At 50.9% G+C, this 23,830-nt stretch overlaps 1 protein-coding gene across 1 annotated transcript; it reads left to right on the top strand.

Moving 5' to 3' along the window:
• The first annotated feature begins 1,211 nt into the window (after positions 1-1,211).
• LOC122394667 (CREB-binding protein-like) lies at positions 1,212-23,593 on the top strand. The gene is made up of 20 exons (XM_043391698.1): positions 1,212-1,246; positions 8,701-8,895; positions 9,787-10,328; positions 10,749-10,879; positions 11,180-11,333; positions 11,597-11,844; positions 11,941-12,118; positions 12,474-12,592; positions 12,811-13,576; positions 14,007-14,313; positions 14,574-14,735; positions 15,199-15,488; positions 15,781-16,025; positions 16,302-16,436; positions 16,837-17,052; positions 17,462-17,722; positions 18,105-18,900; positions 19,155-19,823; positions 20,262-20,506; positions 21,395-23,593. Exons 2-20 carry the CDS (start codon positions 8,802-8,804, stop codon positions 22,536-22,538), a joined length of 6,702 nt encoding a protein of 2,233 aa, XP_043247633.1. The 5' UTR covers positions 1,212-1,246; positions 8,701-8,801; the 3' UTR covers positions 22,539-23,593.
• Positions 23,594-23,830: the final 237 nt, after the last annotated feature.

Here is a 23,830-nt window from a genome sequence, read left to right as displayed (position 1 = left end):
GGCCGATTGCGCTGAAAGTTGGCATGTAGGTAGGCACCCACTAGGCAATGCATATCCATGTGCCAGAGTTGGGGTGCTGCTGCACGTGCGCACGTGCAGAGGTCGATTCCAGATCTCGAGAACGGCTGGACCGATTGCGCTCAAATTTGGTACACGGTTACGGAGCAGTTAGTAGGGTGCCGTGCACAAGTCAGTTGGGACCCATTTTGCACGTGCGCACGTGCAGGGTGCCGCTTCCAGATCTCGAGAACGGCTGGGCCGATTGTGCTCAAATTTGGCACATCGCTAGAGACCGGTTAGTAGGGTGCCGTGCACAAGTCAGTTGGAGGTACCCCCTCGCAATTTCGCACGTGCAAGGCCCACCCTCTCGCTCGCTCCGTTAGTCGCCCCAAAAGGCGTTATACTGGTATTATTTTCATAAGGACTTGTAACTATCATTGCTATCTAATGTGGTCATTTTTATTCCATTAGGTGTTGGTACATGCGATGAAAATGAGAGCCACGATTTCCGGTCCCCTCCCATCACCGAGGTTTACGTTACGACGCACGGGCTGACGTACAGCAATGCGAAAACGGAAAAGATTTTATCGGCCGCCAGGTGTCAGGGCTATCACCTTGACAGATGGCGCTGGCAAAGCTCGCAAACTAATAGAGATGGGTCACGAATGTTCGCTACGAGGTACTGAGTAGGATGTAAGTTTACGATTGAGATAATTTGTACACTGGTTGTTGAGTATGTGTGGGAATAAAAATTTATCTTTTATTTTTCAAGCGTGAATAATTTCTGCTAGCACAGTGATTTTCGATCCCACGCAGGGCCTGAACACAACAGTGTCTGTACCTCAGCGCACTTGTCCGGACTATGCACATTTGCTGAGGGTCTTGAGCTTTATTGATTGCACATTGAGAGTGAGCCCTGTTCCTACAATGAAAGTACTATTTTTGAAAGCACATCCATTTGATCAAAAGATCACGAAGTATATGCCTCCCGTGAGCACGCTTGCTATTTATTTTCTTATGCTTATAATGTGGATATGTTGAGCGGCTGAAAAAATAGCTCTGGATTCAGTGTCTTCATTCAATTAAAAAATGTTAACTTATATGATTTTAAAGAAAATTACGCAAAAAATGTCTTGATGAATTTATGCGGCAGTTTCATCAGTAGTACTTTCTTCTCGAAAGTACTCGCATCACATCTCGACCACCTCTAAATACAGGTACAGTCGCCATTTTGAATAGTCCGACGGTGAGTTTCTTTTGTGTTATTTGTCAAGGTTTTTGATACGCTTGTGTAAAATGTTTAGTTTTTATTATTGGGAACATAAAGTTTGAGTCAAAAACTACTCATCTCTGTCTCATCTTGGTATTTTTGGTGCTAAAGAGGAGTGTAAGAGCCGTCCGAAAATTTGACCCGGATAGACCGAATTGTGGCGCGACCTTGCGCTATCAACAAGGCGAAAAAGTATCTTCCGAAATTCTCTGTTTTCGAGGTGTGTTTCGGGTGGATATGGTAGATAAGTGTCTTGAATTTAATTTCTGAGTAGTTAGGTGCTGAATCTGTCTGCAGAAGAAAGGTGAAATATTTATTTTGTCATTTGTGCTTGTGGTGTAATGTTTATATTTCTGAATTAAAATTATGGATTGTTCATGATTGTTTTGAGTTTTTACATTATTTATGCTTATATAATATTGTTCTGTTTATGCCTTTGGTAAATTGGAAGTTGGTAGTTTCTTTCATGCTCAAGGAGTGCAAGCAATTATTTTCCGAGATTCTTAGTAAACAGCATGATTGACGTAGAGAATGTACAAGCATTGGAACTTTTACTTGTTAGAATATTGCATTCATTAGTAATGCTTATTTCTGACAGCATGTTAACCACACAAGCAATTAGCTAAATAGCTAAATAGCATTAGCTTAATGATTGATGCTTTGCTTTTTAAACTTGTGTGCTTGTGATTTTATCTAAATGTTTTTTTTTTGCTACTATTTCTTAGTTAAGGCAATAACATGCTTTGTTAAATCAAGAACTTGCTCCATTTTATGCATTTTGCTGTCAAATGTTTGTTGAAGTAGGCATGTGATTCTATGCTTGATGTTAAGTGGCACCAATTTGTACCTGTATTTTTAATCTGTATTAAAAAACCCTAGTGTTTATTCATGCATTGTCTGACTTTGTGTTTGAATGACTGTGATAAATGCGTATGTCTGCATTCTGCTGTACTGTGTTGTGGGACTAGCTGGAAGGTAAGATACAGTAACTGGGGTCCTATTTTAATTTTTTATGAAGATATATATCCCTCAACAGTATTTTAACCATTTTGGATTCAATAGCTTATTGTAATACAATAGAAAGCTGCAGCTCCAGTATATTTGAACTTGCTCAGCTTGCTTTCAACTTATTTTCTCTAAAAATCCCTAGGCATTTTCTCAGTCTCATTGTATGTTGCTGCTTCTTTTAGAACTTGATTCATCCATAACTCACAGCAATGCAAGATATAATTGAGTACACACTTGATAATGCACAGCTTTTATCATTGTTTACAAAACTTGCACTTGTAAAATGTGTAAGCTGTTTTCATTATCATGTTGTGATAATAATTATTAATTTTCAAAGCAATTTGTTTGCTTGTGTGTTGCATGCCTATCTTAAAGGGACCCTCCCACCTTCAAAAAAGTTAATGAATTGGCATGAAAGTGATGTCGCTCGGTTCAGAAAGAGCAAAAATGAATATCTACCAAATTTCATCGAAAAATATTCACCGGTTTTCAAGATATTAGACCTTTACTTTTGTTTACTTTTTGGGATCTCCGCTGTTCCTAGCGACTTTATTTGAAAGTGCGGCATTTGTTGCGCGCAAAGCAGCATATACCACCGCGTGCTGCCAAACGTTTTAGTAAAAGATTTAAAAATCGTTAGATCTCCGCTGACGTCACAAATTCTAAGGGGGCATACCAATGCATTAGCCCCTTAGAATCCGAAAACTGCAAGTTTGAAATTCCATATCTCCGAATTAAAGCATTTTTCGATGTTGTGAATGCCCAAACCGGTATTTTCAGGCCATGGCCACCAATTTGGCTATCTCAACTCAAAACTAATGTTAAGGTGGGAGGGTCCCTTTAAATTGTTTTGATCACTAATGCCATTAATAGTTAAAGCATACAGTTTTAATTGGACTTAAAGAAGATAAGGTGTCTCATATTTCATCAAAAGATGTTAATTTCTTGCAGGAATGTGTTCTTAGTCAGTATTTGTATCTAAGTACCTTATGAGATAGGCTTTTTCAATAACGTACTGGCTACTAGTTAACTTCAAATTTTGTCCCAGACCTGTATTTCTGTGCATTTTTCTATGATTGTGATGCTGCAACAAGCTTGAAGCTGGACATTGTTTCAGTTTGATGCATGTTTATTATTTGTCATGAATTTCATCATGCTTCTTATTTCACTTTTTTGTCATTTTATGCCCACAATTATTTCAGTACATTCTGTTTTTATTGTCTATGGGCCTTCCCCTACACATTCTCATTTTGTTAAATGACAAACTGAAACAGTCCTTTGTAATATGGTTTGATAAATAACTATAACCTGCACTGATGAAATGTCATTATTATATTCAGCCACCAATAAAGGCCAGCCATAATTGGAATTCCAGGTTGACAAGCACCAGATTGTTGTCATAATCAACTATTTTTTAAGTGTGCATGGAACATGGCGCAGTGATAAAAGGTCAGCATTGCTATTATCATCCAGTCTCAAATATATAGCAGACAAAATGTTTGTACTGGTCAATGCTCTTCCTGACTCAGTTAATAAATGTTGTATTAAAGATCCTTATATTTAATCAGGATTTTTAATAGATAAGCATATTGCAGTATTTGCTTCATAATGCAATTTATTTCATGACTTCATGATGGGTTGCAAGTTGAAGTGTGACCCAATACAGAACTTAGTGTTACTGATGTGTTAAGATTCCTCACTTATTCATGACTGGAAATGAACTGTGTGGTGTGGAGTTGGCAGTGTCTGAAAAGTGGCCACCCCCTCCAGATGCTTTTAAACAAACAAAATGATTATTTGAAAAATTGACTCTAAAAAATGAGCATTCTTATTATTTGCATGAACAGTGTTCACTGAACACCTAGCTGAATGACCAGTCATTATGCAATGCTCTCCATCTAGAGTAGGTATGTGAAGAACAAAATGTATAAACCTGACCACTTGACCTGACTTGACCAGTCATCTTGATTTTTCAATCAAGTTTTTGGTGGGGACTGGTGGATGGCCCACCAGCAGATCCTTCACAATCCATATCTCTCAGCATATTCTTGGTAATATGCTTTCAGAATCATTTTCTTATTAACTTATACCCATGCAACTGTGAATGCTGAAATCGAAAATCTCATTCTATGAGCTTGAATTGCAAACCACTTTTCCTAGCACTTTGAGTGAACTGTAGTATAATTGATATGAATATCCAAGTTTTCATTGAGGCACTAAGTACAGTATGTCTAAAAAGAATGTACCGTCGCCACTACGTGGCGCTGGTGTCGCGAGCCGGTAGTTGGCTGAATCCGCACCAGACCACACATTCCCAAGCGCTAGGTGACAGCTGCGCAGCGGCCGGTAGTAGCGTAAGCCCGAACCTTCGTGACACGACCCCGGGGGGGGGGGGGAGGGAGAGAGGGAGGGGAACGGGCGGGGCAGCGCGTGCAGGGAGGGGTGCTCCGGCAAGCTGGCAGTTGTCGCGGCCAAAGGTCAAGGGGTCACACACCAAGCGAACGGACGCTGATGTGGGTTCGTGGGGATCGTGAACTTGTGTGTGGTAGGTGCGTCTTGCGATGCACGGGTGATACGCCATGGGCCTAAGCCAAATGATTCGGAGGAGAGCTGAAGAAAAATACCTGGTCAACTACGGCGAATAATGGTGCTGAAAAATGGAAAGTATGGGTCAATGCAAGCCTTCATGACTATAAACTTCTGAGGGCGCAAAGGCCAGCATTGAATAACGACATCCGGATCGAAATTAGCAATGATTTATAATTACATGCCGAAGTAATAGCGCTGCAAAACCCACCTAGTAAATTGTCAAGTCGGATTCATACCGACTTGAATTAAACTATCCTAAATTAAATTGTATATAAGATCTCTAATCTCTATGCTTTGACCAGCTTCGTGACCTGACGGGCTGTGACCTGACCTTGACCCGAGGTTAACACCTTAACTTGATCTCACCCGAAGAAAAAGTATACAATTCGACACGCCTGAATTAGACAAACACGATGCTGCTAAAATCGCGGATCTGCGATCATGTTTAGCAAAGTTATTTACCAAAAACCGAACCTGTGCCTTGGGCCACTTCACCTAACCTCAGAAGTCATCGGCTGATCCTAGTCCTTAAAATCGGAGACCAATCGCTGCATTTCGTAACGACGCGCACGGGCACGATCGTTTCTTTCGTGAGGCTCTAGCTCATTAAGGGGCGAATCGGCAAAGGGGGTTGTTCCCTCACTTCCAACCCCCCAAAGCCCCCTCGGTATTCAGAAAACCTGAAGGTCTGGTGAGGGTTAACCCTATTAGTGGCAGGGGGGGAGGGTTGTTTTCATCCACCCCTCAGGTTTTTCGGGAATATCTCCGAAACCGCTGAAGCTACGATGCTGAAATTTTCTGACTTTTCCTAAAACTAAATTGGGCACATTCCCTGAAAATTTCAAGTTCATACCTTTACCAGGGGCGGCTCCAGAGCACTGGGAATTGGGGGTTCCTGTTCGTGAAGCGGGTCATTTGGGCGAAGATCACGATGCTGATGTATTATAACTGTATGCACCAGTTTTACGAACAGTGAATGAAAGGTATCATGTGATAACATATACAAAGTTATTGTGCATCCTCTTTTGACACGTTTTTGCTATAATAGGCGGATCCAGGCGTCCAAAAAGGGGGGTTATGTTTGCCTCCCAACATAGGTGCCCTGACACCGCCTATGCATGACCAATGCAATTGTAGTCGTTCTCTCATAAGAAAATTGTAACATAACAAGACCATTACCACCCTTTTTAGAAACAGTACCAACAAAAACCTTATTTACTATACTTTTTGTGTAACCCCAATCTCAATGATCTGTATCCGCCTATGATTTTTGAAAATGCATATTTTTAGGATCCATGTGAATTCCTGGTTCATTCTCTATCGATCGGCAAAAGTTGCGTTAAGATTGGTTCAGTAACCTGGCCGTGATAAACAGTCTAAAATGTATCTGCAATTTGCCCGTTTTTACCCCCCTCTACCCCCCTATTGACATTTTTTTAATTTTTATTTTTTTTTAGAAATGTAGATCACGTTGAGCGAAATCGAATGCCGTTTGAATTTTGAAAATCGGCCCGTTAGATCTCGAGATATCAAGGGGGGGGGGGGGTCGTAAACAGCCCCCCTGCCACTAATAGGGGTAGCCAGGAGCCTGCCACTAATAGGGTTAAAACGTTGCTCCTGAACGAGGAAGAAATGTAAAAGTCAAAGCTCTATAGACGTCCTGTAAAAGTGGCCATAATAAACAGATTGGTTAGAGATAAGATGCTTTTTAAACGACTTCCTCATATAAAATCGGGTGCTGGGACCAATCTTATAAACGCTTTAGAATGGACAGGGCGTCACTGGCTAAAGTTTGGGTGCAGAAAACGGCTATTAAATGCAAAATGGTTTTCATGCATTTCAGTCAATTGTATATTGACGGTCCCAGTGGCCGAGCTAAAAAAAATTGGTAGTGTTTTGCATCTTTTACGCCCTAAGAAACTACACCATCTATTGAAGTGGACGGGCTTATTTGAATGGGAGGGCGCATTATGCGTCAATCGTGTGCTTTCGTTTGTTTTGGACTGTATTTTACGACATCCACTGCTGGTATCACTATTAATATTATCTAATGCCGTAAATACGACAGCATTCCATTTATAAGATTGGGCCAATGGAGTCGCGCCCTGCGAGCTCGGTTTTCCGCTCGGCCGCTACGGGCCGAGGAAGTCGGTCTTCGCCTGAGGGCAGGACGGAGGTCAGCGAGGGAGCGCGGGGTCAGCCAGGTATCGCCCAGTGCCGAGCGGATGCCGCTCCCTCCCCTCTCTTCCCCTCTTCTCCCCTCCCCACCTCGGTATAGATGGGGAGGGACCGAACTGCCAATGACATGAGAGCGGTCAAGGCCGCTCGCGCGGCAGCGACCCTGGCGGCCGGGTGCCGCAACTGGGATTCAGCCAAGTTACCGATTCGCCTCCTGTGGGAGAGCCAAACCAGGGGACATACTTTTTAGACATACTGTACAGGGCAGGGTGGTTTATATGCTAATGCAGGGCTTGCCATAAAAATTGGAGATCAATCATTTCAGCACTAGATCATTGCATCTTTGGGTGACAATGAAAAGTGCAACCTTGATGCCCCTTAAACCATCAAAGCAAACCATCAGAACATTAAAATCCAGCAAGGCAGCATCATCAGTCATCACTTGAATGTTCAGTGCTCATTGCTGCAATACCCAGTCCATCAGTTTTCCTGTGATATACTTGTCTTGCTAGTATGTGTCATCCAGTCCCAGCCTTTTCTAGTAATTGTGTCTAGCTAGCTATCTGCTTTAACCCGCGCCCCGCTGGGCGCTGGACTATTCAGCCATACGCGCCCTGCTGGGGAGGGGGGCAGATTCTGCCCCCTGTCTAACTTCCGAACCGATGGTCGTAGAAAGACGGGGAAAACGGCAATCGAAAGCTCTCAACAAGGCGGATCTTAAGAGCCCATTTTTTTGCTCAAGTAGGTCAGAGGTCAGGTCAAGGTCAGGTCAGGTCAGGTCACCAAAAACAAAATATAGAAAAGGGCATGTGCGACACATGTTTTATGGGTAATTTTGTTCATAAAATTCAATAGGCACACTCAATAAGTGATATGGACCACCTCTGGATGAATTTCAGGTCGAGGTCAGGTCAAGATCAGGTCAATCATGGTCAAATTTTGAAGTTGGTTGTTAAGGCCTAAAAAGGTGTCTATCTGATGCAGTTTTTCACGGCGAATTGAATGGTGCTATTTTTGTTTCCGCATGAGGTCTAGAACTTCCAAAAAATCATTTTTCAAAATTGTTGTGTGTCGTGATGTCTCAAATTTTGAATAACTCCCACATTTTTTAACCGATTCTTCTGAAAATTGGTATGTGGGTGCACATAGACCACTTCTCTGAGATGTATTCCTTTTTTTCGATGCACTCAAAATTTTGGATTTAATAATTTTTCCCAAAAGTCAGTTTTTTTAAATATTTGGCCAAAATCCAAAATTTTCAAAAACCGAGATAGCCATTTGATAGAGAAAGTAAAATCACGTATAACCTTTTTTGTTACGTCTTGATTCCTTTAAGAATGAAGATGTTAGCGGCGTTTGAAATTTTGCCGTTTTTGAGGCGAAAATGGCGAACATGACGTCACTTAAATGTCATTTTCTCAATAATTTTTCGACGGATTTCGCTCAAATTCTCAGGGAACGTGTCAAATTGATGTATGATAAGGTACTGAAAGTTTGACTTCGCTGGCGTAACGCTTTTAGAAGTTATTGGCGAAATTCTGGCGAAAATTGGCCATTCTGGTGCATTTTCTGGTGCATTTTCTATATCTGTACCTATGCCAAGCGGATACTATCATGGAATGCCTCACCACATATCCGCCGCTCGTGTCCGCCAGGTTCGAGCTGTCATGGCCGCGCTGTGGCTGGACGAGTAGCGAGCCGCCGGTGTGTGTGTCGCGTCACAGTGCAGCAGTGGAGTCCGTTGAATGCAGCGGAGATGGGTGACCACCTCGGTGATGGGCCTCCCAGCAAACGGTCCAAGTTTGGAGACGGCTTCGGCTCCTCGGGCCTGGAGCCGAGCGGCAGCAACGGTGAGTGCCAGCGGCCGAGTGACACGGTCTGGTTGCTTATTTGCATTGTTTTGTTTTACTTATGCTTTGATTATTATTTCAGTAAAGTTAATGCTACTAACTGCATAAATTAGCATTGTGATCGCAATAAGGGGACCGCGATGATCGCCAATGGGTCCTAAAGAGAATATTTTTCATGTTGTGATGTGGGTTGGTTGCTAAGCTGCAGGCCGAAGTTTACTCTTTTGTTGTTTGCCTTGGTCAGAATAGTTGCAGTGTGGCCCTAGAGTCGACGTTCCCGTGAACGTTAACAATCAGGGCAAACAAAAGCACTTCTTAGCTAGTTGAATAAATCAGATTCATCGGAACTTGGAAGGCTTCATGATAGGCGATGCATAACCATTTTTTTTTTCTGGAAATTTGAGCTGGCACCTTTTAGATAAGGCTGTGGATTGTAGAGATGTCATCAACATTTTGGCCAAGTGAACTAACTTGTGGCATGATCTTCACACGTCCTGACTATGACAATAGGATATCTTATTTTAGGGTAACATCTCCCTTTTCACCTGCCAGTGAGAGAGCTGAATCGACGCAGTACTTACTAGTGTGAAATTTGATACATTTTTAGATTGCTTTGTGGTAGGTATTTGTTAGATGACTGATGTCAAAATGAAGGATAGATATTTATGTTATTTATGTCAACATCTTACCAATCAGTATGGTTGAATAGTATTCCAAAGCTGAATCTTATTATAGAATGTCATCTAATTGTGTCTTTCCGACGTCCCTTAGACCCTAATCACCGCCATTTATTCCATTCGTATTTGTGGGTCTGTAATTTTTGTGTTGCTAGCGCGCCTTGGCGTGGCGCCCTCGCTGCACCCCACTGACTGTCGGCGCGCGGTGCCGCAGACATGGGCGTGTCGCTGGACTTCTCCTCGCTCGAGTTCTCGCTGCCGGACGAGCTGGAGACGGCCGGCGCCAAGCTGCCGGGCGCGCCGCAGTACGGCGCCGCGCCCACGGCAGTGTCCGTGTCGGCCGGCGGCCCGATGGTCAACGGTGCGCTCGATTCGGGCCACATGCAACACATGATGGCCGGCAAGCAGCAGCAGCTGGTCGGCGGTCTGGGCGGGCCCGGGCGGCCGGCCGGCGGCATGGCCAAGGGTCTGCTGGCGCGACCCATGGACGCGCCCGGCATGCAGCAGCTCAACAGCGTGCACGGCCGCCTGCCGCTGTCGAGCGCGGCCGGCCTGCCGCCGCAGCCGGCCGGCGCCGTCAGCCTGCAGGCCAGCGTGGCCGGCGGCGTGCGCCAGGCCGGCGGCGTGTGGACGGGCCGGCCGGCGGCGCCGCAGCACATCACCAACGGCCAGCCGGCCGGCGTGACGCCGCAGCTGCAGCACCAGCTGATGCAGCGACAGATGGCGCCGCAGACGGGTGCGCTTCCTCAGATGCAGGTCAGTCACAGATGTTTTAAGGACTGGTTGGGTGGTGGAACACTTTCCAGGCGGGTGTTATAGGACGTAGATGTGTGTGGCAGGTCTCAAAAGAAGTTTACTGTTATTTAGAATGCTTTGATTTTCATTGCCTGGTGCGCCTTATCTTTTTTAGTTTTGTTTATTTTAGCACAGTGTCTCAGGGCGTTTTTAATGTAAGACTATTCATATAAGCCTTGCGTGATAATTTACAGCAACTATCATATGTTACCAAATGCCACATTTTTTAATGCTGCACGTACGCCTTTCTTACACAAGTTGAAGAGAAAGCTTATTTGACCAGCCCCCAAGCTGATGCCCGCAGTCAATATTCAGACGCTAAATGTCCAGTCTCCCGCTGTGCACTGACACTGGCTGTCTGATCTGGCTGTGCACGCGCAGGGTACTGTGAACCAGATGGGCGGCCAGCAGCTGCCGCCCCAGCACAGCTTTAATTTCGCCGGCCAGCAGCAGCAGCAGCAGCGGCTGCTCGGTCCCTCGGTGTCGGTCAGTAACGGCACGGCCGGCGGCGTGTACCCGGGCCCCGGCGGACAGGTGCCGCAGCGCTTCGCCAGCGTGGTGGCCAGCAGCGCCAGCTCGGTACAGCAGCAGCAGCAGCTGTCTGTCCAGCAGCAGCTGCAGCGGCAACAGCAGCTGCCACTGCAGCAGCAGCAGTCCCTCCAGCAGCAACAGCAGCAGCAGCCGCCGATGCAGCAATTGCAGCTGCAGCAGCATAGGCAACAGCAGCAACAACAGCAGCAGCAAGCACAACAGCAACAGCAGGCGCAACAACAACAGCAGCAACAGCAGCAGGCGCAGGCACAACAGCAGCAGCAGCAGCAGCAGCAGCAGCAACCGCCCGGTGCTCGCGCTCCCTCGTCCACTGGTGATCCCGAGAAGCGCAAGTTGATTCAGCAGCAGCTGGTACTACTGCTGCACGCGCACAAGTGCCAACGCCGCGAGCAGACGGGCGGAGACCATCCTGAGGTGAGTTCCAGCAGCTCAGCTCATTTACTTTCCAGGCTGGAATTCATTTGGTGCTTTATATGAAGTTCACTCATTTACTTTTGTAAGTTGAGGTCCTATTATCAAATCCTGTGCTCTATTAGAATATGCTGGAATGACATTTACAGTGCAGCTTGTATCATTTTTGCTCTCAAACATGAAGATTATGTTAAGATTGAGATGTGTGGTACTTGGAACTGAGCAGTCCCATGCAACCACTGACATTTGCGATCTCTGTATTTCAGTGCAAGCTGCCCCACTGTCAGACGATGAAGGACGTGCTCAACCACATGACCTCGTGCCAGGCCGGCAAGGCGTGTCGCATGCCGCACTGCGCCTCGTCCCGACAGATCATCACCCACTGGAAGACGTGCCACCGGCCCGACTGTCCCGTCTGTCTGCCGCTGAAGCAGGCGGAGAACCGGCGCGGTCAGCAGCCTCGGCCGCCGGGCGCGCCGCCGGCCCCGGCCACCGCCGCCGCCGCCGGACCCAAGCCGGCCGCCGCGCCGGGCCAGTTCGGCGCGCCGGCGGCCGCCACCACCGGGCAGCCGACGCCGCCGCCTCCGCAGCAGCCGCCGCAGCTGGAGAGGCCGCGCCAGCTGCCCGGCTCGCCGGCGGCGCTGGGGGCCGAGCCGGTGGCCTCGGCGGCCGGCGTGGGGCCGGCGCAGCCGCCGCCGGGCGCCGCCGCACCCTCCGGCGGCCTGCAGATCAACAGGAACGACCTGCCGAGCTGGGCGACCGACCACGGCTCGGACAACGCCACCACCGTGAGTCAGAGGCGCGGCCAGTGGCAGTGCTATCGGCGGGGCGCCAGATTAGGAGCTATCGTTCTTAGCGGCCACCAGTGCCGAGGATTATGCATTTGCTATGCACAACGTGCAGCCTTGAATATTTTGCATTTTGTTAGGTTTTGTTCTCAGGTGATGGTCTGATGTGTGCCATATTTGTATGTTTTTTTTTTTAAATAATTTATCAGCTTGCTTTTATAAGCTGTTTTATCTTATCAGAATCATTTCTGTTACCCTATGAAGTTCCAACACCTTCATTCACTTGATATGCCATTTTGGCGAACAACATTTTTGTTTGTTTCTGGTTTTAATTATGCGCGTCTTGCGTCCCCAGGCGGGTAATGCCGACTTCCGCGCCATGCTGGACCCGGTGAAGGCGGCGCCTGTGCACAACACCAAGGAGTGGCACATGCAAGTGACGCCCGACCTGCGCACCCACCTCGTCAGAAAACTGTGAGTTACACCGCCGGCGCTGGACGGGCTCGGAGTTACATGAGCGGGTGGGCTGAAGTGGGCTGTGTACTCTTTATGTCGCGGGCATCGATCTTGCTGTTACCTATGTAAATGTTAGGTGATGAGTAAGCTAGCAGGCACGACTTTCCGTGTGTCTGACGCCTGTCTCATGCTTGGCTGCGCCTGCTCAGTGTTAACCCGTTCCGTCCCGCCCGCAGTGTCCAGGCCATCTTCCCGACGCCGGACCCGAGCGCAATCCTGGACAAGCGCATGCACAACCTGGTGGCCTACGCCAAAAAGGTGGAGGGCGACATGTACGAGATGGCCAACTCGCGCTCCGAGTACTACCACCTGCTCGCCGAGAAGATCTACAAGATCCAGAAGGAGCTGGAGGAGAAGCGCCAGCAGCGCCAGGCGGGCGCCGCCAAGGTGTCTCCGGGCGCGGCCGGCCAGCTGCAGCGGCCCATGGCGCCGGGCCAGCCGCCGCCGCAGCCGGCCGGGCTGCGCCAGCCGGGCCTGCTCGGCGCGCCGCAGCCCACCACCTCGCTGGCGCAGCTGGCCACCTCGCTGGGCCAGCCGCCGACGTCGCTGGTGCAGCAGCCCGTCACCTCGATGGCCCAGCTGCCCACCTCCATGCCACAGACGTCGATGGCGCAGCTGCCCGGCTACAGCGGCGCCATGCCGGCGGTATCGGACCCCTCCCAGCAGCTGCCGCAGCAGACGATGCCGCCGCCCCAGCAGCAGCAGCAGCAGCAGCAGCCGGCGGCGGCGCAGCAGCAGCAGCTGGCCTCGCCGGCGTACCTGCAGAAGCAGCAGTTCACCAACGGCCTGCCGCCGGCGGTGTCGGCGGCCGGGCCGGGCGGCGAGCTGCGCACCTCTCTGCCGTCCGTCTCGGTGCCGGGCGCCGCGCCGGGCTCCGAGTCGTCCACCGGGCAGATGACCGGCCAGCCGCTCTTCACCAGCTCAACCATCAAACAGGAACAGGTGAGGGTTCACTACCAGAGTAGCTTGTGTCTTGTGTTGCACATTTTTTTTAATGTAATGTGTGTTTTAGATCTGTGAGCTGTAATTGGTACGATATTTCTTACGTCTAAATTATTGAGTGGTTAAGTGAGAGCAATCTTACGGCTGTGTGTGACTCGTGTGGGGTAAAATTGCGTTTAAAGTTATTGCAACCATGTTCGCTACTCAAGTCTGACTGCTTTAGAAGGTTCACTTGAGCTCAGTTCACATAACGTCAGGTTAAATAATGCTTGTTTATAATGTTTTTGTTAAAAAAAATTGTGTCGCTTGCATGACGTCCAGGCTGGCATAACAACAGCAGGCTTATGGGTGCTGCATTTTTAGAAACTAGAATGGCCCTTGTTTACTTAGCTGTCGCCTCTGAGTAACGGCCTCCTCTCCCTATTATCAGGAGAACTCTGCATTCGACAACCTATTGCGGGACTCGACTCCGGTGCAGTCTCAGTCGCAGCCGCCGCAGCCCACGCCGACCCCTCCGGCCACGGCCGGGCCGCAGGCGCCACCTCCCGCGCCGCCGCTGGCTGAGGTCAAGATGGAGACAGACACGGCGGAGAGCGGCGGCGCGGCGCCGCAGGGAACGCCCGGCCCGGCGCCCCCGGCTGGCCCACAGCCCCATGTCGCCGGAGTCAAGGCGGAGCCGGCGGAGGTCAAAACAGAGCCCATGGACGAGAGCAGCTGGGACGGCGCTGTCGTCAAATGTGAGTCACCGGCACTTCAGAATAGTCCAATGGCAGCTTAGGGGCTCCCTGATAGCACAGTGGTATCATGGTGCTTTACCGGGATGATTATGAACATTAAGTGCTGATAAGTTTTGTGGTGACCTAGTTTGTGGTAGAGATGGTTACGTTAATTTGGTCACGCTGCACATCGTTTGTAAATTACTTGATATGGCGTATGTAGGGTTTGTCGGCCCTATTTGTCCGTCCACTCATCGCTGTCAATGTGTGTCTGCGTGCAGCCGAGCCTGGCACGGTGAAGGAGGAGCGCTCCAGCCCGCCGGCGGCCGCCACGCCCTCCACGCCTGCCGAGTCGGCCTCGGCCTCCGGCTCGGCGGCCAACACGCCGGCACCCACCCCCGGCGGGTCCACGCCCAAGACCGAGAAGAAGGTGCACAGACAACGTGAGTATGACTGACGGCCTGCCCAGGACTGAGTCAGAGGGCGGCGATTTGGGGATCGTGGATCGAGGTTCCCGAAATTCCACAGTCCTCGGCCCCATACTGGTTTTGAGATATGCTTGCTGTTTTGCGCTAAATATCGAACAGTCGTTGGGGATCGCCGTTTGTTTTCGTGCGTTTTGTCGTGAACTTCGAGTTTATATTTTTATTCGAATGCCAATTCAGTATTCGTATTTCCATTTGTCTTTGGATTTGGACATTGACAGGATCTACCACGTCTTGTTTCCTTGGTAATTAATTATTGCCTCTGTAGTCAACAGCAGCTACTTTTTCGCAGGTATGTTTCTGGCTTATTTGGACGTCCATGGCACCCAGCCGTGAATGCTGCTATAGCCCGTTGCTTGTCCCAGACTCGGTGTAAGAGCATTACCCAACGTCTAACACCATGCTTGTCTCTGTCCGGCAGTGTTCTCTCCGGACGAGTTGCGGCACGCGCTGATGCCCACTCTGGAGAAGCTGTACCGCCAGGAGCCCGAGTCGATGCCTTTCCGACAGCCGGTGGACCCGGGCGCGCTCGGCATCCCCGACTACTTCGACATCATCAGGAAGCCCATGGACCTGTCAACCATCAAGAAGAAGCTGGACACGGGGGCCTTCAAGGATCCGTGGGAGTACGTCGAGGATGTGTGGCTCATGTTTGATAACGCCTGGATCTACAACAGGAAGACGTCAAAGGTGTACAAGTTCGCTTCCAAGGTACGCAGAACGTATTTACAGAAAAGGAGGTTGATCGTTGCTTTGAGTCTTTGTACTTTTTGTGCAGCGAGCAAACCAAAAAGGAGTTCGAAAAAACGGCAAATTAGATTCGACTTTTATCTGCACTATTTTCTCCTCATAGGCTTTTCAACATCGACAAAGTTGCAGAATTCGTTCCATCCAGATAATATAACGCAAACTTTTAATGTTGCACGGTAAGGTGTTAGCTGCGATCGGGATCGGCGCAGTCACGAGCTATTATCTAACCTCCGCCCGTCCCCTCCGCCGGCAGCTCTCGGAGGTGTTTGAGCAGGAGATGGACCCGGTGATGCAGCAGCTCGGCTACTGCTGCGGCAGAAAGTACACCTTCCAGCCGCAGACGCTCTGCTGCTTCGGCTCCAACTCGCTCTGCAGCATCCCCCGCGACGCCAAGTACTTCAGCTACCAGAACCGCATCACCTACTGCGTCAAGTGCTTCAACGAGATCGAGGGTGACACGGTCAGCATCGGCGAGGGCGAGCCGACCCAGCAGAACATGTGAGTAGCGACTGGCTGGGACGACTAGAACGCCTGCACGGGGGTGGGGAGCTCTTGCACGATCCCTTATACTTGGGTTGTCTTATTCTATGTCCTTGATATTGCTAGGAATGTGCATTTTACCGCCCTTAAGATTAAGTTTCCGTGCGTCGAATTTACGGGACAAAGCTTTGAAGCAAATGGGCGGCGGCTGTATTAGGTCGTGCGTCACGACGCTCTGCATTTGCGTCAATTACCTACACGATAACACCTTGGCGTGTCGCTCGCCGCCCGCAGGACCATCAAGAAGGACGCGTTCGTGGAGCTGAAGAACGACAAGTTTGAGATGGAGGCTATGGCCGAGTGTACCGACTGCGGCCGAAAGCTGCACCAGATCTGCGTGCTCCACATGGACAGCATCTGGCCGCAGGGGTGAGTGGCACCAGACGAGAGGGACAGACGGACGGGGGCAGTCGGCGCTGCGCCTTGTCCGTATGCTGAATTAGCGCCGGGGTTTAATTATTTGTTTAGACAGTATATTTGAAATCAGTTGGTGTTTATTGATGTTTGATATTTCAGGAGATTGTGGTGGATAGTTTGTTTGAACTTGTCAAATTATTTGAATTGTTGATTATGATGCCTTTATGTTCCACAATAGTTTCAGCGAATATTGTTCATGAATTAAGTATCTGTTTGTCTATCTGCAGCTCATACTCAACTAACCTTGATGACTTATTCATATCGTCCTACTTTGCATTAGTGTTTATCATCGGCCGCATTGGAGTATGACCTTGCAGATTCTTACGAGTGACGATCCATCGTTCCATTTCAGCTTCACCTGTGATAATTGCCTTAAAGCGAAGGGAATGAAGCGGAAGGAGAACCGCTTCAATGCCAAGCGTCTGCCGGCCACCAAGCTGGGCACCTACATCGAGAACCGAGTCAACAACTACCTGAAGAAGAAGGAGTCGGGCGCCGGCGAGGTGTTCATCCGCGTCGTCTCGAGCAGCGACAAAATCTGCGAGGTCAAGCCGGGCATGAAGGCTAGGTGAGCGCGGACTAGCAGACAACACTGCTGGAGGACGATGGTGTCTCTGGACGCTGGCGGGGCGGGCTTGGGTGGCAATGGACGCAGGCTGGACGGGCTAAGTCCTGGCCTAAGCCTGATGCCAGAGCCGAGGGGTGTGCGGAATGGGCGCGGATGGGACGTGTAGACTCGGAATATTATGTTTTAGCAAAGCCTAAGATAAAGGACGTCGAATCGGTTTTTAGATCGCGCAATTTGTGACTTCCGTTTTTGGTCAGCTTTTCAAAACGTCATTCAATGTTCGGCATCGTCATTTTTTAGCAATATGACCAGTTGGTTCTCAAAGTCGCGAACACTACACGCGACCATTCGCTTAGACATATTTACACGAGCAACTCCTGCAATTCTGACCCCCCCCCCGCGCGTGCAGGTTCTGTGACGCCGGCGAGATGCCGGCCAAGTTTCCGTACCGCGCCAAGGCGCTGTTTGCCTTCGAGGAGGTGGATGGCCACGAGGTGTGCTTCTTCGGGATGCACGTGCAGGAGTACGGCTCGGACAGCCCGCAGCCGAACCGGCGCCGCGTGTACATCGCCTACCTGGACTCGGTGCACTTCTTCCGGCCGCGCCAGTTCAGGACATCTGTGTACCATGAGATCCTGCTGGCGTATCTGGATTACGTCAAACAGCTCGGGTGAGTACAGATTACAGAATGTGTGTCGCCACAGTGGGCGTCGATGGTTAGTCAGGTGTCAGGCGCACTGAAAACTTACGATACCGCTGAATTAGCTGTTATGTTTGTGCCTTTTCCTGCAGTTTAATCGTGTCGAGACTGATCAGCCACGCGTATTTCTGGCTTGATTCTTGGCTGAAATGGTTTTTGCATTGCGCCGCCGTCCATGAGAACTAAAACGTGAATATTGTTTCAATATTTTTTGTTTTGTTATACATGTCAGGTTGAGTCAAATGGCGTTATCACATTTGTTTATAGAGTTGTCGGCCCCGTGTGCTGCGCCTAGTGCTGAGTCCCGTGTAGTAGCGCTGCATATTCTGATTGAGACTGTGTGTCGCCGCAGGTACACGATGGCGCACATCTGGGCGTGTCCGCCGTGCGAGGGAGATGACTACATCTTCCACTGCCATCCGGCCGACCAGAAGATCCCCAAGCCCAAGCGGTTACAGGAGTGGTACAAGAAGATGCTGGACAAGGGCATCATTGACCGCATCGTCATGGACTACAAGGACATCCTGAAGCAGGCGGCCGAGGACTCGATCCGCACGCCGGCTGAACTGCCCTACTTCGAGGGCGACTTTTGGCCCGGCATCCTGGAGGAGAGCATCCGTGAGCTCGACCAGGAGGAGGAGGAGAAGCGAAAACAGCTGGAGGCGGAGGAGGCGCGCGCTGCCGCCGCTGCTGAGACCGAGATCGAGAGCCCCGCGCCCGACGGCAAGAAAAAGGGAGCCATCAAGAAGCAGAACAAGAAAAACACCAAGTCGAAGACCTCCAGCAAGAACAAGTCGAAAAAGTCCAATCAGAGCGGCAACGATCTCTCGACCAAGGTGTTCGCTCTGATGGAGAAGCACAAAGAGGTGTTTTTCGTGGTGCGCCTGCACTCTGCGCAGTCGGCGGCCAGCCTGCAGCCGATCCAGGACCCCGACCCGCACATCCCCTGTGAGCTGATGGATGGTCGCGACAACTTCCTGAGCATGGCGCGCGAGAAGCACCTCGAGTTCTCCTCGGAGCGGCGCGCGCTGGCCGCCACGCAGCACATGCTGTATGAGCTGCACAACCAGAACCAGGAGACGGTCGTCTACACGTGCAATACCTGCAAGAATAATATCGATACGCGCTACCACTGCACCGTCTGTGATGTAAGTTGGAGTTCTTCAAGGGGTGTTGTTACAATTTTGCTGACTAGCATTATCTTCAGTTAAAGTAATAAAAAAAAACGGCTACATGGTTCTTGTTCAGCTGTAGAGTACAATTGTTGCGCTTTCTTGACATTTTGATGAACTTCAATGATTGTTTGTAGAAACACTCACTTTTTAATATTGTCAGTTTTGAATTTTATTTTATGTTTTGTTCCGCGTTTTCGTGGGTACTGATAATCATGTGTGCCCGGCAGGATTTCGACCTTTGCGCCACTTGTTACGAGAAGGAGCGGCACCCGCACAAGATGGAGAAGCTCGGCTTCGACCTGGACGGCGAGACGTCGGACCGGGCCGGCCAGACGGCATCCGACCTGCGCCGCCAGTCGCTCGAGCGCTGCATCAAGTCGCTGGTGCACTCGTGCCAGTGCCGCGACGCCAACTGCCGCCAGCAGAGCTGTCAGAAGATGAAGCGCGTCGTCTCGCACACCAAGAGCTGTCGCAAGAAGGTCAACGGCGGGTGCCCCATCTGCAAACAGCTTGTGGCGGTGTGCTGCTACCACGCCAAGTGCTGCAAAGAGGACAAGTGCATGGTGCCCTTCTGCGGCAGCATCAAGTCGCGGCTGGCGCAGCAGCAGATGCAGGCGCAGTTGCAGCAGAAGGCGCTCCTCCACCGGCGTATGGCCATGATGCGATCGTCGAGCGGCGGCAGTATGGCTGCCTCCGTGCAGGCGGCCGCGGCCGGCGCCGCCGCCGCCGCTGCCTCCTCGTCCGCCGCGCCGTCGGCCACCGTGTCGCAGCCGGCGGCGCCGCCGCAGCAGCAGCAGCGGCCGCTGCCTGGCGGGCCGGGCGTCCCGCCGGCGACGGCGGCCGGCCAGCCGGGCGGACAGGGACCGCCTGCCAACGTGCTCATGGCCGTCAAACGGGTGAGTGATGCCGGAGAACGCCGCAGCGTCTGCTGACGCCTGCTTGACGGGCTAAACGTTGGATATATTTTGCCTAATGCATAGGGATGGGAAAGAAAGTCACAATCTAAATCGGTTATTTGCTTTTTGGGATTGCCTTAGGCTGTGTTGTGTATATGAATCTGTTCTTCAGTATTCGTCTCAACTTCGCATATTTAATTGCGATGGTATTTAAAATGTCAGTATATACTATATAACGTCATTAAACGACCAGTCCTGGGTCCAGTGCCCTGCTCGGGGACTGCAATTACTTTTTCAGGTATGAACAGTTTATTTTTTTGTGAGCTCTCCATTTTTTTTTTAATTCCACCTGTTTGTGTGTCTGTTTGGAGTTTTTGTTTCCCGGCCACAAGGCCGCCCGGTGGACGCGTGTAACAGCGGCATCGCTCTCCCCCGCAGGTGCAGGAGGCCGCCGCCCGACAGCACGCCAACCAGCCGGCCGTCGGGTACGGCAAGAACAACCCTCCCGTCGGCGGCATGACACCGCAGCAGCCGTCGCAGCAGCAGATGCAGCCGCAGCAGATGCAGATGCAGCAGCAAATGCAGCAGCAGCAGCAGCAACAGCAGCGGATGCCCATGCAGCAGCCAATGGCCAGTCAGGCTGCGCGCATGCAACTGCCGGCAATGAACGATTGGGGCAACAGGTACGGCACATACATTTAATTCATGGTCCGGCAGAGAACGGGGTCGCTGCGGTTGCTAGGACATGGTCACCGTCGTCACTTCGATGTTCAACATTTTTATGTGTGTCTGGAAATCAGCATGTAAGTCGAGGATTTGAGACATGTACGCCATTTTTTCCGCAGTTGACCCGTTGACCTTTATCTGGCCATTCGCCAAGTACTCAAAAAGCAAGCTTTATTACTTGAACCACGCTTTGTGTAGAACCGCTATCCACGTATAGATGTGGGCAGTACTGTTCGGATGCACGTTTTTGGATGATAACTGGAAAGCTGCACCGTTACAATATTTTTAATGCACATCACGTCGAACGTCCCTAATTTCCAGAAAAGTAGGATGTCGCCCTTCGTCCATTCGTATATATTGATTTTTATTACGGGGACTGGGATGGGCGCCTCCTCCTTAACCACTTTGGTCTAAATATCCTGATTTTAATCACCCTTTTCCATAGAAGAGATTGAAATGTCGCATATAACTTAATTTCTGATCGTCATGGCGCAGAATCATCTGAAAGTCGTTTGAGAGTTTCGTGTCATAGCTTGCGTTTCTTCTCACATTTTGTTTGAGATTCATGCAATTTTAATGCTATCATGTTAGGGTAATTATTTGATCAACAGTAATTATTTGATCAACAGTTCCAGCGTCTTTAACTTATCTGGTAACGGCATCCAGGCGTGTAAATAATAACAGATGACCCAGCTCCTCCGTAACTCGACCTTGGTGTGTTATATCTTGACGTAGCTGCAGACTTCTTTGTATCCATGCTATTTATTCGCCTGAGTCTGCTTCCTGAGTCCTGAGGCCACGACTGAAGGTATCCGGTTCTGACCGCCGTGTCTCCGTGTGCGCAGGTTGGCGGGGCCGGGCGCGGCCGGGGCCTCGCCGGGCGTGTCGGTGCCGGGCGCCGGGCCGGCGCTACAGCAGCCCGCTCCCGTGGCCACGGCCGGCGCCGCGGGTCTGCTGCGCGGCGCCGGCGGCCAGCAGGGCACGCCGCGAAACAACATACCCGGCCTGCAGGAGCTGCTGCACAGCCTCAAAAACCCGACCGGGCCGCAGGCGCACCAGAACGTGCTGCAGATCCTCAAGTCACACCCGCAGCTGATGGCCCAGGTGATCAAGATGCAGCACCAGAAGCAGCAGAACCAGCAGCAGCGGCAGATGGCCCAGCAGCAGCAGCAGCAGCAGCAGGTGCCTGACGGCCAGCAGCCGATGCAGATGCAGCCGGGAGTGATGCAGCCGCCGGTCCAGCAGCAGCAACAGCAGCAGCAGCAGCTCCAGCAGCAGCGGATGCCGACCGGCGGCATGGTGGTGCAGAACCAGATGCAGCCGGGCCAGATGACCCAGCAGCAGGCGTGGGCCAAGCAGCAGCAGCTGATTGCCATGCACCGCCAGCAACAGCAACAGCAGGCGCAGCAGCAACAGCAGCAGCAGCAGCAGCACGGCTTCCAGCAACCGCAGGCGATGCAGTACGGACAGCGGCCGCGCATGGGCATGGGAATGCAGCCGCAGCAGCACTTCCAGCAGGACGGCAGCCAGTTCGGCGGCCAGTTCACGCAGCAGCAGCAGCAGCAGCAGATGCTGATGCAGCGGCAGCAGCAGTCGGCCTCGCCGCACCAGTCGCTGATGGGCCTCCCGGGCGGCATGGCGCCGTCGCCACAGCAGATGCTGCAGCAGGTGGTGTCGCCGCCGCCCGGCTCGGCCGGCCTGCCGGTACGCTCGCCGCAGCCGCTCAGCTCTCCGCGTCAGACGCTGGGCGGCTACCACGCGCCGTCACCGCACCGGCCCGCCTCGCACTCACCGCACCCGGCCGCCGCCGGACACGGCATGGCCGGCGCGCCCGAGCTGGGCACCAACGAGATGCTGCTCTCGCAGCTGACGGGCGTGTCGGCGGCGGGCCACGGCGGACTCCAGCTGCCCGGCCACCCGGGACAGCACCCGGCCGGCGCCGGCGCCGACAACGCCGACAAGCTCTCAAAGTTCGCCGACACGTTGTAGCGCCGGCCGGCCCGCCGCCCACCCTAGCCGGTGTCCGTGAGTGTGCGTGTGATATTTGTACTGTGGGGCGGCCGGCCTGCATGTGGTGGCCGTGGCCGCTCGAGCGCCCCGGCGGACGGCCCGCCGGCAAGGGCGGGCCCGTGGACCAGGGGGCCTCGGAGGGACACGGGCCGCGGCGCCCGCTTGCCAATGTTGCGCCCGCTGTGCCGCGCATCGCATTGAACTGTACATAGCGCATTGTCCAGATTTTATTTCACATGTGCATCACGTTTGTGTTGATTTGTGTACAGATGGTACAGTCTCTTCTCTTTTTTACTATTTATCATAGCTGCTGGTGTAGACAGTGTTGCAGATAGACTGGCCCGGTGGAAACCGAATACTGAACTGCTGCAGCGCCCGGGCGTCTTAGAATGTGACATTCCACCGAACTTTCTCCTATCTTAGAGGGGCAGTGAAGGGAGGGAGAGCGACGCGCGTCGGCTGCTGTTGCGTCGCCGCGGTTGTTATGTTGTGCTGAGGCAACCCGACTTGAACCTGTACAGTACGTGCTGCTTGTAAAGAAAACGAGAAAACCATTTTCGCGTCCTTTTTTACCGGGGGTAATCAGTACAAAAATGGTCATTGCCCTAGTTGTTAGCACATTGTAAGATGATCATTGTAATAAAATCTCAACAATTATTGGATTTGGTGCGATCGCAGTTTTCACCTAGTCTGCTGGGTCAATTGCCAATTTATTTCAAATGAGAGTTCGACTGAATGTGTTAAAATGGCACTGACTTGCGATTTGTTCTGATATGTTGATTGTTGAACAAAATCAACTGCATAGGGATTGTCCTGGCGAGGAATCGTTTCTGTGCGAGACCTAAACTGATTAGTTTTGAGTGCTCGTGAAAGGCGTTACTGTTTTTTATTCAAAAGAACGGGAGTTTTAACATGTGTAATAACTGCAAGTGTGAGATGTTTAGGAATGTACGGAGAGTACGTTGAGCTAACTGGTCAAAGTATGGCTGCATTCAGCTCGAATGGAAAATAAAATGTTTTGTGAAATATCCTGAGTACTCGGCTCGTAACAGGGCTGAAGTGTTAAAAAATGCCGCATTTTGGAGGGTCTGACGGAATACGAAGGTGTAAAGGAAGCGAACGGAGTAGCCAGTTATCCATGCTGGACTCTGCCAAACCTGCAGTAGCGATGCAATTTGCTAACCTGAGATACACGGAACTTGAAATAGTTGGGTTAAGAAGGCTTCTTGGCTAATAAAGTGACAGGTGGACCACGATGAAGGCATGGGAAG

This window comes from Amphibalanus amphitrite, unplaced genomic scaffold, assembly GCF_019059575.1.
Source record: "Amphibalanus amphitrite isolate SeventyFive unplaced genomic scaffold, NRLGWU_Aamphi_draft 000026F_arrow, whole genome shotgun sequence".
Taxonomy (NCBI): Eukaryota; Metazoa; Arthropoda; class Thecostraca; order Balanomorpha; family Balanidae; genus Amphibalanus; species Amphibalanus amphitrite.
Note: the sequence above shows the minus strand (reverse complement) of the source record. Positions and strands in the feature narration are given on the sequence as shown.

Coding starts and splice junctions, on each gene's coding strand:
- LOC122394667 (XM_043391698.1), top strand. CDS start 8,802: ATGGGTGACCACCTCGGTGATGGGCCTCCCAGCAAACGGTCCAAGTTT. Junction 10,880..11,179: donor AACGGCACGGCCGGCGGCGT/GTACCCGGGCCC, acceptor ACAACAGCAGCA/GCAGCAGCAGCAGCAGCAGC. Junction 12,593..12,810: donor ACCCACCTCGTCAGAAAACT/GTGAGTTACACC, acceptor TCCCGCCCGCAG/TGTCCAGGCCATCTTCCCGA.